Consider the following 18,681-nt stretch of genomic DNA (forward strand, 5'->3'; position numbering starts at 1 on the left):
TATTTTCTTTTCTTGAGCGTCTCTCTGTTTTTGTCTATGCAAACTATTCTTGGATAACCTGCTTAGTATGCTTATTTGCTTTCTTAGTTTGTGACAGTAGAGGAGTTTGTCTGTGGTCAAGAGAGATGTCCTGTGGCGAAGGTCAGGATCAAATGAAGTTGGGAAGGAGGAGGGAGGAGTAGGTGAAGAGTTTTCTTGTAGTGGTAAGGGACAGATTTTTAAGGAAGATCCATCATGGTAATATCATGGGTGAAAGAAGTGAGATGATGAATTTATGTTGCATAAGGGTTGTGTAGTTGTTACAGGAGGAGCAAACTACAGAAGGCTGGCTTTTTCCCAGTACTGATTTTGAGTTGTGTTCTTGGTTATCGGTGGCAGAAGCCAGACAGGTAGGTTGGCTTCTCATAAATGGTTTTTTCATAAGGCCTAACAAGCAGAGAAGAGTGATTACTGATTAATTTTTTTCTGTCTGATTAATCCACCAAATAAATGAAATCAGCATGTTGGATTGCCTGGCATATTACAGCAGTAAATTGTTCACCAGTCAGCATGGGCCATTCTTTTTTCCTCTGTTAAAGTCCACCCACATGTACCAGAGCAACTGTAAGTTTTGTAAGGAATGCATTCTGGTAAATTCTCATTGGAGATACCTTATTTATTTTGAAAGAACTGCTGTTTAAAATCAGCTGTTGCTTAAATGTTTCAGAACCAGCCTGGGTCTAGATTAATCAGTCTATCCATAACTGCAAAAATGCCACATTTTGAGGACATATTCTGTGGAAAGGACAAGACTGAGACTAGGCTATTGGGCAAATGTCAGTTTAAGAGCAAGTAAGTAAAAATCTGTATTAGTGAATGAGCAGATGGTTGTCTGTACTGTGAAACATTAGCTGGAAGATTAACACCTTATAGTGGTATTTAGCAAGGGTAGGTAACAGCACGGGAATATTTGATGAAAGAACGATACAGAGTAGTCTGGAAAACATGGAGTAATTTGTTTATTAGCACTGAATATTTTTGATTGCAATATACATAAGCAAGTTGCTGCTTTAAAAGTAATGGGAGAAGAATATAGGTTAGAAAAACAAACATGAATGTGGAAAAAAGGTTTTACTTCCATTTTTAAGGGAATCATTCTACATGTTAAAAAAAAAAGAACTATACCATAGGTTAATAAATCTCCTTTTGCAGCTCTAGCATAAAACATATCATATTCTTGTTAAAATGCACTTCCCTTGGTTTAAGGTATTGTGACTATCACATTTTCTAAGATGATTTTGAGAATTCCATAGCAGTTACTTTGGAAAAGAGAATTGCAATTATGTTGGTTTAGCTTAAAGGACAGGCTGTGTGTATTCTGCTGTGAGGTACCTGAGAGAGATTTTTGTATCAAAATAACAGTGAAAGGCAAAAGGTGCAGCTTCTTGCATTGTGATTTTTGAAGCATTTACTAGTATGCATTGATCATTTTTGGATCTGTTGGAGCAGTGGCTATTTTTCTTGTTTCCTTTAGTTCCTTTTGAACTGCATCTAAAAATAGGTAATTTCCTAATGTTGATTTCCTTTAAGGTGTTGAGCTAATGTGTGTGAGGATGTTCAGACTGTGTTTGGGAGGGAGAAGGTCCACTGAATCAAGGAGAAAAGAAGAGGAGGGGTGTATGGGATGGGCCCTGGCAAGATTCCATTTACAGCATAAAAATGTACTCTAGTCCCTCAAGGTAACATGGACAGATCTTGCACTGGATTTCACTGCCAGCTAGCGAGCTTCTAGGGTAGTTCTTAGCTGTATTCCTTGCATTTGTTTTCTACTTTCAAGGACTTTGGAGATCGTCTGAGAAATAGGGAACAGCAGATAGGAATGATCAGCATTGTTGAGTTTGCTGATAGCTAGTGTCCACAGGAATGGTAGAATTTTGGTAGACTGAATGTTACTTCCTTTTTAGTGAAGACGACATTTTTTTGCAATGGAGCTATATGTGCTTACTCTGTGCCTGTTTCATCTATCATTGTTACCTTTCTCAAAAATAGGTCTATAAAATATATCTTTAAAAAACAGAGAATTGCAAATATGCTGGGAACAACTCACTCCTGTATTGCCCAGAATTGTTTGCTCAGGAGCACATGCATGGGTCAAAGATCTGAGGGAAATGCATGTTTATCCTGGAAGTGGTCAAAAGTGGCAACCAGCTGTTGCAGATAGCAAGGACACCATCCCCATGTGAGGCTGAATTTTTTGTGTCCTTTTCTTATTGCTCTTTTCACAATACTTTGCTTAGGGAACTATAAAGATTGGTTAGCCTTGCACTTTGTCATCAGTGCAGCTGAAGCTGCATAGTGGTTCAATCTGCTGGCTCTTAGACATTAATGATCTCTAGCAGAGTGTGTGAAAAGACATTTTAATTGTCCATGTTTGTGTAGTGTTAAAAAACCCTCAAGTGTAAATTACATTTTCTTGGCCAAAGATGCTGAAATAAATTTGATATTTTTTTTTCTTATACAGCAAACTCCTGTAGCTGCTACTATGCCATACTATATGGCATAATTTTGCAAGTCTCTGTAATCTTTTTATCCACTCAATTTTTCTGCTGGAGAAATGTTTGATAATTATGTAGTGTGGTCCCAGAATATTGCTGAAGATGTAAGTTTCTTCTCTTTCCAGCCAAGCTGTGCTCCTGCATATAGTGGAAGAATACTTTTGTTGTCAGATCAGATCCAGTCCTAGAAATAGCTGCAATACCGTTTCCACAACTTGCAGATTACAGGAACATAGGGTGTTAAAAATGCCCGAAAACAACTAATTAATTCTAGATTCTGCTCAAGTGAGAATGTGGGGAGTGGCAAAAGAAAAAAATGTATGTATATGGGGATGCATGTAAAAATTAAGTATGTGTGCATGTGGAGGAGTAGCAGTATACAGAGTAAGAGAATGCAGTGGATTTCTTGGCATAGTCTCAAACATAAGTTATTTTGCAAAAAATCTTGTTTTTAAAGCTGGTTGAAATTCTCAGTTTGTACATTCTTATTCATCATAAAAAATAATGATTTCTTCTTCCACAGATGTGTATATAGAGCAGTTTCTTGTGAATGTATGATTTAATTCTGTTGATCTGTTTGATTAGTGTTTGAGTATCTGCATGGAACATAAAAGAAGGGCTCTTTAAGCATCCCAGATGCACAGGCATTTGTATGACCTGTTTCTCCTAGGAAAGTACCTTATTGTAGTGATGTTCTTCCAAGTGATGAGTGCCTGTGTTTTCAGTTAATTTGAAGGCATGAGGGCATAATGCGTCATGTACCCGGTGACACATGTGCTTTTGTCATTAAGTTCATGGCTTGAAGAAAAGTCTCACTCAAACTGTGGATCCTATTATAGGCATTTATCCCAGGGCTATGATGGCTTTAAGACTAAAGGAATAATTTGAACTGTGCTCTAGCATGCAAGTACCTTCAGGCTGTTGAAGTGTGTGTTTGATGGCTGTTCTTGTACTTGTTCTCTATAGCTCTTATTAGGGATTATATATCAGGAAGGTCCACGCTTTTTCTACACGTGCAGAGTTCTTCAGCCCGCTCCCACAGGGTACTTTTCTGTAGTCCATGGGCTTAGGTTGGCAGCTGGGCAGGGCACAGCTTAGCTCAAGGGTGCCAGTGTTGGTCTGGTGTGGGTGAGCTTCCCCCTGGGGTGCTGCTTGGTATGTTTTAACTAAATGTGATGAACTTCTGTTGAGACCGTGAATCAGCCAGAATTTATGTGGTTGTAGATCTAGTGCAGGAAGTTTCTACCTGTCTTGGTATTCCCCCTACAATTCAGAGGAGATGGTGGTAAGTCTGGAAAAGGAGGAGCAGGGGTGATCTCATAGATGGATGTATGAGTGAAGGAACTATGGCTTGTGTCAGCATGGGGAGCAGTTGCTCTTCAACTTCTGCAGGGCTGTATTAGTTGCTGTAGTGTGTTGTATTGCCCATTGATTCTACAGTAAAATGTCCATCCCTCTTGCTGTACTTCTTTCATGCCTTTTAATAGTTTAATTATGGTGATAAATGAAACTGATGTATTTCATTCTGTGAAGGAAATAGAGGAATGACATTTCAACCCAAATATTTGTTCTGTGCTGAATTAGAACTACTATAATTTTTTTTTTAAATGGCTTTCAAAACATAGAACAGTATAAGCCTGTTAAGGTTGTTACTTCTCAAACAAGCAGTGCCTTCAAATACTGACTGGGCACACTGCTTTCAGACTTTTTTCCCCCCCAAAAAAAAGAAAGTCTGAGCAACTGTTTCCATATTTTCATTGCTTTCATGTTTGTTTTCTGAAACATGTACTTAATATATGATGTGGTGCTGCTTTAATTTTTAATGAACTTTATATGGAGATGCCATGTGCAGTGGGGATACAAAGATGAGTCCTGCAAATGTGAAGAAGTTTAAATGAATTCTGGGGTTTCCTATGGCATGAATGACCCGCAGCCCAGGTGCAGGAGACAGTAATTCCTAATTTCTGTTACACACTTGTTTACTGTGCCTGTGGAGTGAGCCATGTCCACAAGACACTGATCACAGCACAGACTGGCCATGTTATATAGCAGCTTCTTCTGCAGGGCCTGTTCTGGTGCAGAGCAGGGGCTGCACTGGATGAGGCAATGGCCAGGAAGGGCCCTGCTGTGTGGGCGCTGTTGGCAGCAGAGCAAGATTGCAGTGGTGGGGCAGTGGGGGCGGACGGTTCACTCTCTCTGTGCTTGTAGGTAGCTGGGGACTGCAGGGTCACCCCTGCTTCTTTGCTGCACTTGTCCTTGCTTGCTTCTCCTGCTGCTGTCAGGACCTGTAGCTTAGTGCATCTGAAGTGCAGAGTAGCCTGGGTTGTGCCCAGCTGGCCGTGGTGGGACTCCCATAGTTCAGTCCTTCCAGTGCAGACAAGGTGACTATGGGGCTGAGCTAGAAGTGCCAGGACTTTGGCTCCCAAGTTAGTTTCTTGAAATGGTGCACTTGTCACTTCTTGAGTTAAACTGCATGTTATTGTAAGAGGATTTTATGTAGTACCAGGTACTGCCATGTTAGAAAACCTGAGTGAAAATCCTTTTAACATGATTTCTTCCATAATTTTATCATAAATTAATTATAAAACTGTCTAATCCATATTTTACAGTACCAGTTCGTAATCAGGTCTGTTCCTGGCACAGGTGTTCTTCCCTTTGAATCTGAAAAATGGAGAGATTGTAAGGGAGAAATTAAACCTGTAAGCAGTGTACATGTTGCACTTGCTATTTGACAGTATGAAAACTATGAGGTATCTTCTGATTAAAGCCAGAGAGTGGTGTCTGAAATGGAAAACTGGATTTTGAAATACAAATTTGGAGCAGACTGTACCATTTCTTCTAAGAAAAATGCTTTGTACCAATGGAAATGAGATCTGCAAAACCTGTTTCAAATCTAGACAGGCTGGGCTCTGGACTGTGATGGGAAAGTGTTTATTTTTCCACGTGACTTTGAGAAAGTCAATAAAAAGTGGCCTTTCCAGAACAACAGGTATCTTTGTAGTTCCAGTTTTGCTTTGTAGTAGCTTGCCCTAGTCCTTGTGCTGCTTTTGGCATCTTTTTCCAGCCTCTATCATAATCTGTTTCCTAAAAAAGGCTGAAGAAATAAAATGAAAATTGCAATCCTTCAAGTGCCAAGCCTCCAGGCAACAGAGATTAATGATGTACTTGGCCACGGCTTTGCACTGTTAGTTCAAAAACGTAGCTATGGAGTAGCAGATCAGGAGAATATTCAGTCACTTAAAACAGCTGTTAAGAACATACTGACCATGATGGGTGTCTCTGTAAAAAGCATCACAAACAAGTTCCCTGCTGACACAGTTACTGGTCGTATTTTGCTGGGGAGGGTTTTTTTTTTTTGGAGGAGCCCAGTCCCATAGTTCAGCTCCACTTCCTATTAGCAGCCTGAGTGTGTGAAGAGACAACCTCTCTGTGCTAATTAGTCTGTGGTGCTCTTGTCCTGTGACTTGTTTTTGTTGTGGAATGCCAAATGCAAGCACAAAGCAGGGGTGGTGCCACCAATATTCACACACAGTCTGTCCCACTGACCAGCTTCAGTTATGTTGAAATATTGTGGTGGTTAAATGCATCTGTCTTCTGTGTTTGTTAATTTTAAAAACAGTTGAGACCGTATTAGTGCAGAGGACTGAAAATATAGCTCAGGTGGAGGGCTGTAGATGCCCACATTGTGATCAGGGGTCTCTGCCAGGAGGTTTCAAACATTTGATAGATGACTTATGACTGGTGATTTTGTAGTAGAATTTAATCTGAGTTAGAGCTAGTTACTCTGTTTTCTTCATTTCCCAAGAAGGCACTGGAACTGGGAGAATGAAAGGATGCCGGACTCTTAACTGTCCATTCAGGGGTGAGACGTTTCATGGCTTTTAGCTTTGTCAGTTTCCAAATTTGCCCCCCTTGTGGAGACTTTCTGAAAACATAATGAAGTGCAAAGTCTGCAGCGGCAGCATTGTTACCTGAGAACAGCAACATTAAATTGGACACTTGTGCTCAATGAAGCCTGCAAAATTGGAAATTACTTACACCAGTGATTACTTTATTTCGCCTGTATGCAGAAATGTTTAATGGTTTCTGACCCAGGAAACACTACCACGATTTCTTCTCCAGTCTATTAAGGCTCAGAGCAGGCACTGCTGATGTGTTGCTTTTACTTCTAAAGAGAGGCTGGCAAAGATGTTGTACCTTGTTTGGGTAGGAGATGCCATGGAAAAGGAAAGAATTTAAGGAATGAAGAAAACTTTGGGAGATAGCAGAGTATCTGAGTTTGGTGCAGACTATGGTATTTTTTTGTATTTGCTTAAATCAAAATGTAATTTACTCCATGGAAGCCTCTTACTTTGATGAACTGGATTTACTCTAAAAAACATAGATGATCTTCTCCCTACTTTTACTTGATTTCTTTTGATTAAGTGTTTATTCCAAAACAGAACTGTAATGAATTACTGATAATTTTTCTTCTCTGGAGTATGTTGCAAAAATCGTATGTTACCCTTGGACAGTTCCAGGCTGTAAGTGAAGAAAAGAATTTCACTGTGGAGTGAGGGAATACTTCCAGGAGCTTGGAGGTTTTCTGGATTTCTTTTGATACGGTTTTCTCATCTTAACTTTGACTTTCCTTTTGGAAGTGAGCAAGATTGTTTCATGAGCAGTATTGGAGGGAGTTCACATAGCTGTGAGCAGACACCACTCCTAGTTCTCACTGTTGTTTTCATTAGCTGAGAAGGAGCCACAGCCACCTACTAAACATTTCAAAAATTGCCAATTGAAGCAGGGAGGGTTTTAAAATCTGAACCCTACTGCTTAATATTCTGTAATATATGTTGAAATGGAAAGCTTGTGTATTTTACTTTGGATTTTAACAACTCTTTTGGGCCACATCTGATTAAATGAAGTTACACCCTTTCTTCTTGATGTTCATGTAACTGTTCTTGCTGAATACTGGTTGTTGGAAGCATAAAATGGTGAAAAAATTGCAAAGCTCAATAGGCCATGGTTCCTCTAGGTGCAAGTGTGGAAATCAGATGGAGGTCTTGTGGTTTGTGTTGCCGTGGCATTGGAGGTGGCAATGTCAAGTGAGGCATAGGCCACGTGGTCTCGTTCTTCTACCTGATACCCAGAAATGTTTTGTACAAACCAAGAACACTTCCTGCCAAGATGTATTCTGCAAACCTGCCCACAAAGAACAGAAGATTTGACTGCAGTCCTACCCACAGTGCTTTGCACAATGATAGTGAATACGGCATAAAAGTACCCCACTTCTGCATCCAACCGGGGGATGAGAATTTGAGCGAACTTGCAGGGACAGACAGACAGGTTCATCCTCCTTGCCCTCCCCAGAAGGGACACTGTTTGGTAAGCCTTGTGTCCTCAGCTATGCTGTGTGTTGACCTGGGACATTAAGCTTGTGATTGCAATGGCACTGTTAGTGCTGTATGTAACTGCTCTGCAGTTAATGCATTCTTGCCCTCAGTCCAGAGGAACGCTGTATGTTGCATTCAATAATTCGTGCTGTTTGTGAATACGACTGTGTCTTGGTGTGACTTCATGATGTGTATCCCCTGTCGCTGCTCTATGCCCAGAAATTAACTTTGTCCCTTTCTGTGCCTTTAAACTGAGCCTGAGAGGGGGGAGAGGGAAAAAAAAACGAGCAAACTTTCAAAGCAGCTTGTTCAAGGACACCGATATACACAGACTCCCCTGCTTCTAACAGCAGCAAGAGCAGAGGAAGCACCCTGCTTGCTTTCCAGCCAGCTTTTGGCTCTTTTTCTCCGGAGAGAGATGGAGGGTTGAACTTTATTTTCCTGGGACTTCGTTTTTTTTTTTCCCTTCTTCTCTTCTGGACCGTTTCAACATCAGAACACACTGGGAGAATTTTCTACTGAGGTGGAGGCCCTGGAGGTGGGCCCACGACCCAGCTCCGAGGAGGAGGAGAGAGACCACACCTACAGAAGGACTCTGGAATCTTCCCAGGTTTCTCTCCACAGTGAGAGGTTTTATTGTTTAGCATTATTACCCTTTTTCTGTGTGTTTGTTAAATAAATAGTTTTTATCTCTTTCACTTTCCTCTGAGGAAAATTTCTTTTTTTCCCGAACCTGGTGGGGTAGGGTTGGTTGTAACCTGCCTTCTGTCAGAGGATATTTTCCTCCAGGTTTGTCCAAACCGGCACAGACTGGCTCTTCTAAATGCAACCAGACCTACAGTTTATAGACTGTTTGTGTATCTGGAATTGGACCTATAGTTATGTTTTTGCAACACTGGTCCACAGCAGTTGACAATCTGAGGCCTGGTGCCTACCTGAATGTGGGCAGTGAGTTCTCACCTTTTGCTTCTTGGAAATATGTGAGCTTATGAAGCTTGTTTTCTACACACACTTATCCAAAGGTCTGCTCCAGATGCAGATAAAGCCAGTAAGATGCCCTGATATCTTTTCTGAGACTTGAGTAGTGCTTGGCATAACTAGTGAAATGGAGTTTTTCTTGCCTCAGCTGTTGTGTTCGCAATGTCGCACCGCATCAAGGTAGGGTGGGTGTAGCTGTGCCATGGGGTTCCACGGAGGGATGTGGTGTTGTGCTGGTCCCTGTCTTGAGAGCATGGGACAGCTCTCCTTGTTGTGTTCCAGCTGTGCCTTGCACATGCAGGTACAGCTGGGGTCACTGGTGTCTGTGCAGGGCAGGCACCATCCACCTGAGCCAAAACTGCACCTCAGTAAGGTCAATTAGCTTAAACGTTGTTATATGCCAATCCTGGAGCTCTAATTTTAGGGGAGTATCTTAAATTTGGCTGTGAATCTGGGGCTGTAAGGGAGTAAACCTGTCCCTGTAAACCAGCAGATACTCATAATTGGCAGTGGGACTTCAGTCATTATTATGTATCTTCAAGAAGTAATTAAGAGAAATCAGTAAATAAAATAATTCTAGCTGATACAGCAACTGGACGGGTTCATTTGGTTTAAAATTAGAATTTTAGTTTGAAAATGGAAGACATGTATTGTAATTATAACTAGAGCTAAAAAACATTGTAGTTTTATGCCAGGGTATGAGAGAATTCAGATTTTTTTTTTCCCAACACCGTCACTTGATAGATGCTTCTTTTAAATTAAATTCTATTAATAGTTCATTATGTTACATTTCTGTAGATTAACACCTGTGCAGTCTGATTGGCCCAGGGAAAACCCTGTTAGGTTATAGTATATATCGAAGCAAGATGTATGGGGAAAATCAGGATTCAAGTAGTTAGAGGAATCTGTTTCTGTAATTTACAGGAGGAATAGCAATACTACTTTTGTCTGACGTTGGACTCATGGTAAACATTAGATATTAAGTTGTCATAAGTCAATAAAAAGCTAAGTCTCTGACAGAAACTGATGCTCAGAGATGTTTATGTTCCGTATACTGTATGGCTGAACTTCTGTTCTCTGTAGAGTAACAAGGCAAACCTGGCATGGGATAGAAAAATCAGTAAAATTGTCTGCATGCTGGAGTCTCTTGGGTTTTCATCTCCCACTCTGCAGTCTTGACATTGGGGCATTATTTTGTTATCTAAATATGGATTCTGGAGCATGATTTTGGGCATTCAGACATAATTGAAAGTAGTTACAGTAGACTATGTCCACAGATCTTCAGGGAGAAGTCCCAGTGAATAAAATGAATCATACTGTGATCATGGGGGAAGAGAAATTAAGAATTTATTTTTGTCATTCTCCATTTGCAGAGGAAAAGTTCCTAGGTTTTAAGCGTCCATGTTTCATCTGCCAGTATAAGGACATAGTGATAGCTGGGACAGCATCATCCCTTCACTCTACCCTTACCTCTGTCCTGGACAAAGAGGTTTTGCTTGCCAATGAGAAAGCTAAAATGGAACATACATAGCTCCAGAAAAAGCTAACCTGATTTTGGCATAATGAGCTCAAACTTGATTAAAATTCTTTTATTAAATCACAGCTGAGTAAGTAGCCATAGAGTAATGACTGGAATGTGTCCTCTGTCTGGAAGGACTCTGTTGAGCACGTAGCACAGCTCAGTATATGAGCTGATTCATTTGTACTACTGCAGTCATGCTGAAATTCACACTGATGCATGGTTCATGTCATACTTCTGTGCACACTTTTTATTTTTAAATTAAGTAATTTGGCTTTTATAATAGAATTTTGATTCTTCAAATGTACCTTTTAAAAGGTAGGCAAGCTGAATAGCAGCTCTGTTGATCAGAAGTCACAGTGTGTTTGCAAGGAATTTTTTGTTTTGCTTCATTTATTCAGCCAAAGATTAGATGCCTGTGACTTTCTTACTTAGATTCCTGACAGTGTTGATAATCCTCATAACATTTATAATCATCACCTTCAGTAAGCTGTCTTGCAGAACCCAGGGGCATAGGTTTAGTCTCTGCTGTGGCCTTTAGGGCAGAAAAATAGTAAACAATTACAAAGGAGTTGTGCTACTTTTTAATGGTCTTTGGTAGCTACTTGAAAATACATTTCAGGATTTACCATAGTATTATACCTGAACTGATCTAATCCTTTTTGAGTATGTGCTTCTGTTGGCCTGTGTTGTAAGGACTTGCAGTGAAGTACCTAAGAGAAGATTTTTGTATTTGATAAACCTTGAAGACTAGTGGCAGGATTCCTGATAACAGTTCTTTGAAAGCTGGAAGGTTTTGAGTAAGTCTGCTTTGAAATTCTTTGTTTACAGTGGAAAATAACTTTAGGCAAGATTTGGATGGGGGGGAAGAATCTAAGGTTGCCTGTTTCATTTGGGATCATGTTGGATGGAAGCCTTTTTTTTTTTTTTTTTTGAAGGAAGGCTGAGCAATTTCATTTTTCATCTGCTGACCTCAGCGGTGTCCAAGATGCCACCGAATGTTTGGGGCATTTTATGGCAGGTGGCACATGTTTCCACTCCATGTTCTGTTAGCCACTCTGTTTAGTCCCTTGTGCCTCAGTAGATCCTTTCTTTGGTGTGCTGTAAAAGGTAATTCAGCTAGAGGGAGACGTAGTCTCACTATCCTGTAGAAAAGAACAGGGTTAATTTTCTTGACCCAGCACCACCACTGTCAGTAGTATGCAGATGGATGAATTAAACCAAATTAAGTATTTAAATTCAAGAAACATTTAGTTTTGTTCACAATGTTGAAACAAAAGGTTTTTGATTTCTCTAAGTTAAATTCAGTACATCATTTTTATCCCCCAAGCTTTGAACGAACAAGTAGAAGTAATAAAAATTCCTGTAAGATAATAAATCAGTACCTCTGCTTTCCTAAAATTACAGTTGTTAATGTTAAAAAAAAAAAAAAAGTAATCTGTCTTTCTCTGGGCAGTAATAGAACTGAGGAGAGAATGTATCTATTCTCCCATTAAGGAATAACTCAGAAACAGACACTTTGCAGAAGAATTACTCTAAGAGATTACAATTAAATGCACTGTTGCCAAAATTAGAAAATTAAGTTATTGATGCCTTTCTAAAATCATTGTTGTTTACAAACTCTTGTGATGACTGCTATGTTTCTGAAAAAATATTTGAAAAAGATGGCAGATATACATAGAGGGAAAAGCAGAAACTATTTTAAACCAAACCCCACCCACATGGTATGTCCTGTGCATGGTCCACAAGGGCAAATACTTTACCTGTAAAATTACTTTCAGCATTCACGGGGCTTACCTTCATGAGGAGGAGAATGAATTGTGGGAGAATTTAGTCCTGTAGAAATAGTGAAAATTTGGTTGTTGCACAATACAACAATTAAAAAAAATGTTTAAAAAAATGCATGTTTTCTAATAATGCATCAATTTTGGGTCTTGTTACTTTAGAGAGAATGAATAAGCATTTTCTTAATAAGAAAAAGCACATATTGATTGTAACTGATCCAGTCTTCTCTGTTAGATATGAAGAAAAGTGAGTCTTGTTTTTAGTAAGAACAGCATTCTGAGGGACAGCAGTATGCTTTGTCCCACTGCCACAACAAAGCAAAACTGGAGTTGGACATTAAAGAGGGTCTGAGGTCCTCTTTGAGCCTTGTGGATCCAACTGTAGTCCCAGCTTTGCTGTTCTTGACACTGTAATGTCAGGGATATCTTTTCACAAGTGTTTTATGTCCAAGGGTCAGGAAGCACAGCCTGGTTCTCCCTCCATCTGTCCGTCCATCCATCCTGCCTGCCTGCCTGCCGTGTTGCACTTACCCACACACTGTTCTCTCTTCCTCAGTGTTTCAGCTGAGCATGACGTTTCTTCCACAAACCACTGCACACTGGTTGCTACTAATTTCAGTCAGCTGCCTGAGAGGCAGCTGTGCTTCCTGTGTATGTGACACTGCAAAGAAACAGACAATGTAAGATTTTTTTTTTGGACACACCTTATTTTGCAAGTAAATATGCCTGCTGGTGGTTTTGTGATAAATACTCATGATGTACAGTGGATACAGAAGGAAATTTGCTTTACTCAGTGTTTAAAATAAGAACCTTTGCATTTGGTTACCAGAACAGTGTCAAAGGAGGGCTTGTTAGAGTAGCCATTTATTAGAAGTAAGTCCTTTGTGGGAATGGCCTGTTCTTGATGAGAGATTTGTTGGAGAAAACCATTTTCAGCTTCAAAATGAAGTATCTGCCAAAGGAGTGGAGAGGGGGAGTGCATGTTCGCACAGACCCTGGAAGAGTTCAGTGAACACTTCCTTGGGCCAGGAGGGACCTTGCTTTGGTCAGAGATACTAAGGTGCCTTTAAATTTAGGCAAACAGTCGCATAGGACTGGTGTAAAACTAGAAGACAGCCTGGGAACAATTGTATTTACTGTTGGGGGGGGGTTTCTGGTCATTTTAGTGACTTTTCCCACCCTTATGAACAATTTCTAGTAAGGCAAAAAATACCCCACTTGATGCCCTGAGAGAAAGATGATTTTCCCAAAACTGCCAGACACCTACTTTTTATCAACCACCCTCAGTGAATATTGCAACAATAAAAACGGTAGTAACAATACAGGTACTGGCTTGTAGGTCCAATAATTGTAATCTGCATTACTGCTATACAGCTTCTCTTCTCCCCTGCCGCTTCCTCTTTTCTGTTTTTAAAAGAGCAGTGCTGTGGTGTAGCTTTTCATCCATCTTCGAATTTGGCATGTCAAACCTCTAGTGAAAACACTGCCTGATTCTGTTGGCTTTCTCTTTTCTAATATTCCTTCTACATTTTTCTTTGAATTATTTTGCTTTACCTGCAGATTGCTGGTTGGAGCTCCTCGGGAAAAGGCCTTTCCAGCCCAACAAGCCAACAGAACAGGAGGGCTGTACAGCTGTGACATTACGTCTCCAAATACCAATTGCATGCGTGTCAAATTTGATGAGGAGAGTAAGTTCTTCAGTGCTTTTGTTTTGAATTGAAACAGTTGTCTGATTTTTCTTGTTTAATGTCTTTTCCTGAGGCAGTGTATCAGACAGTTTCTTCTAGGGATTTATACGTAACTACTTTTTGCCTCAGAGGAAGTTGTAGCTTAATTGCTAAGGTAGTATGAGATGCTTAAATCTTGGTAGATTCCTCCTCTTTTGTAAATTAATGTAACTTGAAGTAATAGGCCAGAAGTTTAATAAAATGGATGCTCTTAGTGATAAAAGTGTACAGACACTGCCACCTGCAGACTATCTGGTGTTCTGTATGAAGAGTCTCTCCTGACATGGGCTTCAGAAAAAATAAAATATAGTGAACTGTTAATATTTGAAGCTGTTTTATGATACTCTGCAGCTGACCCGAAGATGGAGAGCAAAGAAGACCAATGGATGGGTGTAACTGTCCAAAGTCAGGGGCCAGGAGGAAATGTGGTGGTAAGTGCTAAAGGACTAACTCACAAAAACATCTGGGGTCTACACTACATGTTCTGAATGGTCTGTGTTTCTGTGCAGCTTGCTGAAGGTAACTTGCCTAAGTTTATTCCTTTGATTTCCTGTAGGTAAAGACTTAAATGTCTCCTTAGCAAAATAAGGCATTTGAGGTCGTAAGAGCTTTACATTATTTTTCTATGAGTTAGCCTCTCTTTATAACCTTTGTAACAATCTAGGATGGACAGTTTATTTTCAAGGGGAACACTTTTTTTTGTCACATGCACATTGTTTCTTTTAAATACCAGTGGCTGCAGAAATAGGGAAGAATAGTGGATAAGGCTGTAAAAGTAGCAGGCTGTCACCAGCCTGTTTTCCAAGATGATCAGCCTCACTTTACTTTTATCAGGGACTTCCACTGAGTAGCTCCTGTGAGTTAATGTGGTCATTGCACTGCAGTAAGACTACTTGCTAGTCTTCATTTTAGACAATATGTAGATACTCTTTATTTTATATTAAACAGAGAGAAAAAGTATTCGTGAGTTACAACAGAAAGAGGTTAAAAAGTAACATTCTCAGTTAAATAAACCTCTTGTGGTGCTGCAGGATACCAGATACATCATAAAGTAGGTGTGCAGTGGAGCTTCCCCATCTAATTGGAGGGCTATGTCAGTGCTTCCAAAACTGGTGGCAGGTGACTTCAGGACGTGAATCTGGTTATTTAAGCATATAGAGGTTGTAATAACTAGCTTTGGTCTGTCTCAGAACCCAAAGTGGAGAGGAGCACATGGCAACAGTCCTGTTCACTGAATAATTAGTCATCAACTAATGCTGTCTTGTCTTTTCTTTGTAAGTGGTAAGTGGAAAATGCACTTATTAGATGAGGTGTGAGCACCCTGGAGGTCACTGCAGCAGGACAGTACTGCAGTGCTCTCAGTGTGGAGCAGCTGGGTGTTTGCCTAATATTTAGGCCTTGATAGGAACCATAGAAAATGTTTGTCAGCTGAGAAACCTGACTTGTGCTCTTCACGCAACCTGCTACATCTGATTCTTTGAGAAACACTGCTGGCAAAGGGGTTTGGTGGTTACACTGCTTAACCCTGTGGCTATTCATCCTTTGTGTTAAATATTTGAGTAGAATTCTTTTCCCAGGGGATAGTCTAAAAGGATAAGGAACAGGATGTGTTTAGTGCTTCAGCTCTGCCCCAATGACAGTTACCTTTTAAGTGAAACATCCAACAGAGGAAGTAGGAGCAACTTCCCTCCCCTTCACTGGAAAAGCTTTCAGCTTTTGCTTAGTGGCACTTTTCTGTAAGGGGCAAGTTCTGAATAGTCTTGGGTAGATGGCAGTTGAACCAGCTTCTTGTGTCCTGCACAAGTCTGAAAGTCCTTCAACTCTGAGAGCTGTTGGGAAACAGCCACTTCTTTATTTGAGAGAGAGGGTGGTTTTCTCCTCACTTCTTGAAAGAGAGGGATTAGGTATCAGGAAGGGCTTTACAGATTTAACCCTGTGGCCTTCTTTGACCATGAAGTGGAGTGCTTTGACTTGTGTCTGTAGATACCCAACCTTTCCCACAGGTTGCCTGTAGGAAACACTGGACTCTGCACTGCAGGTGTGTCTACAGCATGACTTACAGCACTGGTAGCTAGAGGAGCCCTGCCTTCTTTGGTGACCTGTGTATGACACACAGAAACATCACACATTGTTTCTTCTGTCTTGCAGACGTGTGCACATCGCTATGAGAAAAGGCAGTATGTAAACACAGTGCAGGAAACCCGGGATATCATTGGAAGGTGCTATGTGCTGAGCCAGGATCTCACTATTAAGGATGATATGGATAATGGAGTATGGAGCTTTTGTGATGGTCGTTTAAGAGGCCATGAGAAGTTTGGTTCCTGTCAGCAAGGTGTTGCTGCTACTTTTACTAGAGACTATCATTATATTGTGTTTGGTGCCCCAGGCACTTACAACTGGAAAGGTATGACTTGGCTTCCTTCCTGCCTACCCTTCCCATTTCCTCTGAGATTGCTCTCAAAGGTTGCATCCAAAGGTTTAATAATTTTTTTTTAAGGGGAGAGGAGATAATAGGGATGTAATGATTTTACCCTATTTTTACAAAATGCTGTGTTTCTGTATCAACGTTTACTGAAGTTTCTTTAAATGTCCTTTGAGTGTGTTTATAAATAGAAATGGAACTTTGCACATATGTACAGCAAATTTTCCCCTTATTAGTCTTAATCTTATGGTGGGATTGAGGGCTTACTTGGACACTTCCATACAGGAACAAACTACTAAATTTATATAAGTTACTTGACCAGTCTTTTTTCTGCATTTGAGCGAATGTTAGATAGCTGCTGAACTCTATGCTTATTCTGCAGTATTCTCCCCTTTATTCTTTGTGAAGTCTGTGGAAAGCAGTACTTCATGAAATAAATATTGAAGGGTTGCAGGAAGATAACAGCAATACTACATACATTCATATCTAAATCCATGCATGTCCATGTAAAATTTCATGGATAATCTGTCTAAGAGCAAAGTACTCTGCGTCATGTAGGAGATATTCCAAAACTTAAGGGGAAAAAGCCCTAGATACTCTTTGTTAGTTTATATTCAGAAGCATCTAAATGACCAGCTCAGGCTCTTGAAGTGATTTTTCCCATCACACTTCATTAGACCAACAGCTGTAAATACTTTCCTCTTGAGAACATCTGATCCTCCAACCACTGTGTTTTTCCACCTTGTACACCTGTGCCTGGTGTATGAACCGTGCTAAATCAGTGCGTTAATCTCTGGCACAAGGTGTACTTTAGTGAAAACTTAATCTTCCACGTATCTGTCAACAAAATCTGACTGACCTGAAACAGCATACTGAGTGCAGACACCATTTGACTTTAATTGCAGAGAAGTGCTAGGACAGCCCTAAGAGTTCTCTTCTGTATAATGGAAAAACATGTTTGTGCTTGCCAAAACCTTAATTATCCCAGCTGATAAAAGGGAAGCACACCTTTTATTGAACAATAGCTTTTTTCTTCTTAAATAACGTTTCTAAATATATTACTGGTGTTTGTCATAACGGACTGTAATTTTTAAAATTTTTTTTTAAACTCCTGTGTGCTTACCTCCATTTTAAGAGAGGCTTTATAAGGCTAAGAAATAGGGGATGAGGGTGGTTTCTGACCAAACTGGTTCAATGTTTTTATTTATAATTTCCTTAGTATCCCATGTTTTCCAGATCATTGTATGGCTTCTCTGTAGAGCAGCATGAGCTTCTGGCACACAGAACAGAGAGAGAACACTAACCCAGTGCACTATTCTGTGTTTGTCCCATAACAGCACTCACTATCTCATTCATCATAATTAATATAAGTTGGGAACATTTATTTGTTATTTTTCTCGCTTACTATTCATTTGCTTTTATTTTATCATTTCATTTTTTCAGGGGTGGTTCGTGCAGAGCAAAAGAATCAGACATTTTATGATCTGGGTATCTTTGATGATGGGCCTTACGAAGTTGGTGATGAGAGCCACCAGGATAAGAATCTAGTTCCTGTTCCAGCTAACAGTTACTTAGGTAGGATTAAGTACATGTGGTAAATCTCTTCAGGCCTCTTAAACATTTGTGATCCCAGCCTGGTGTGATGATCTGAAATGGGAGCAGAGGTTTCATTGTGGACCCTGTAACATCTCAACTGTTCTGGATAATTCACAGCCTCCCTCCACGTTTATGGGCCAGTTTTAAGTGTAAGATGATGCTGCTGAGGTACCTAGAAGAGCTGTCGTTGTAATGTGAGATTCAAGAGCCGTGCCGAGGGCCTACAGAATCTCAGGGAGTGATTATAATCACAGCGGTGGGTCATTACGGTGTATGGGTCTGTAGTCCTTAGTGACACAGTCTCTGCTATGTGGTATCAGAAGGTTTATCAAAATTTGAGTTTCTGGATGTAGCTATTAAGACTGCAGATTTTCTCTCCTGGTAGATGCGTGCAACTCCTTTATTCTTCAAGTTTTTAAAATTCCGGTGGCTTTTAACAGACCTTTAAAGCATCATAATATAAGTGCTGTTTATATTTTACTTGTGTGTGTGGTGCAGGAGGTGAATCTCTTGGTCCTTGTGCAGTCAGGAAAGCAGGAATACGTCCTTAGACCAGTGACCTTTCTGTACACCAGTGAGATACACTGAAAAGGCTATGCTGCATTTTTGGAAAGGCATTAAGTGTAAAGAATCTTTCTGTTCCAGTGCAGATTTTTGTGGTGTGTTGATCCACTGCTTTTGGCATATGCAACAAATACAGTTTTGGTAACCTGAGACTGGAATTTCTTTGTGAGTGATGGAAAGCT

General features: G+C 40.2%; 1 protein-coding gene across 5 annotated transcripts in view; it reads left to right on the forward strand.

Moving 5' to 3' along the window:
* The window catches only part of ITGA6 (integrin subunit alpha 6), a 120,030-nt gene that overhangs the window by 81,570 nt on the left and 19,779 nt on the right, over positions 1-18,681 (forward strand). For 3 of the 5 annotated variants that reach the window (XM_042040576.1, XM_042040573.1, XM_042040572.1), the window contains exons 2-5: positions 13,751-13,878; positions 14,269-14,348; positions 16,066-16,321; positions 17,783-17,914. In XM_042040576.1, the coding sequence (XP_041896510.1) occupies positions 13,751-13,878; positions 14,269-14,348; positions 16,066-16,321; positions 17,783-17,914 (596 nt within the window). Of the gene's footprint in view, positions 1-8,521; positions 8,540-12,745; positions 12,871-13,750; positions 13,879-14,268; positions 14,349-16,065; positions 16,322-17,782; positions 17,915-18,681 lie in introns of those variants that run through there. The other 2 variants (XM_042040577.1, XM_042040575.1) reach the window with 2 other exon arrangements.

The sequence above is a fragment of the Corvus kubaryi genome, unplaced genomic scaffold, assembly GCF_017639235.1.
Source record: "Corvus kubaryi isolate FWS band 111438036 unplaced genomic scaffold, C.kubaryi_AGA036_p1.0 37396, whole genome shotgun sequence".
NCBI classification, from domain to species: Eukaryota; Metazoa; Chordata; class Aves; order Passeriformes; family Corvidae; genus Corvus; species Corvus kubaryi.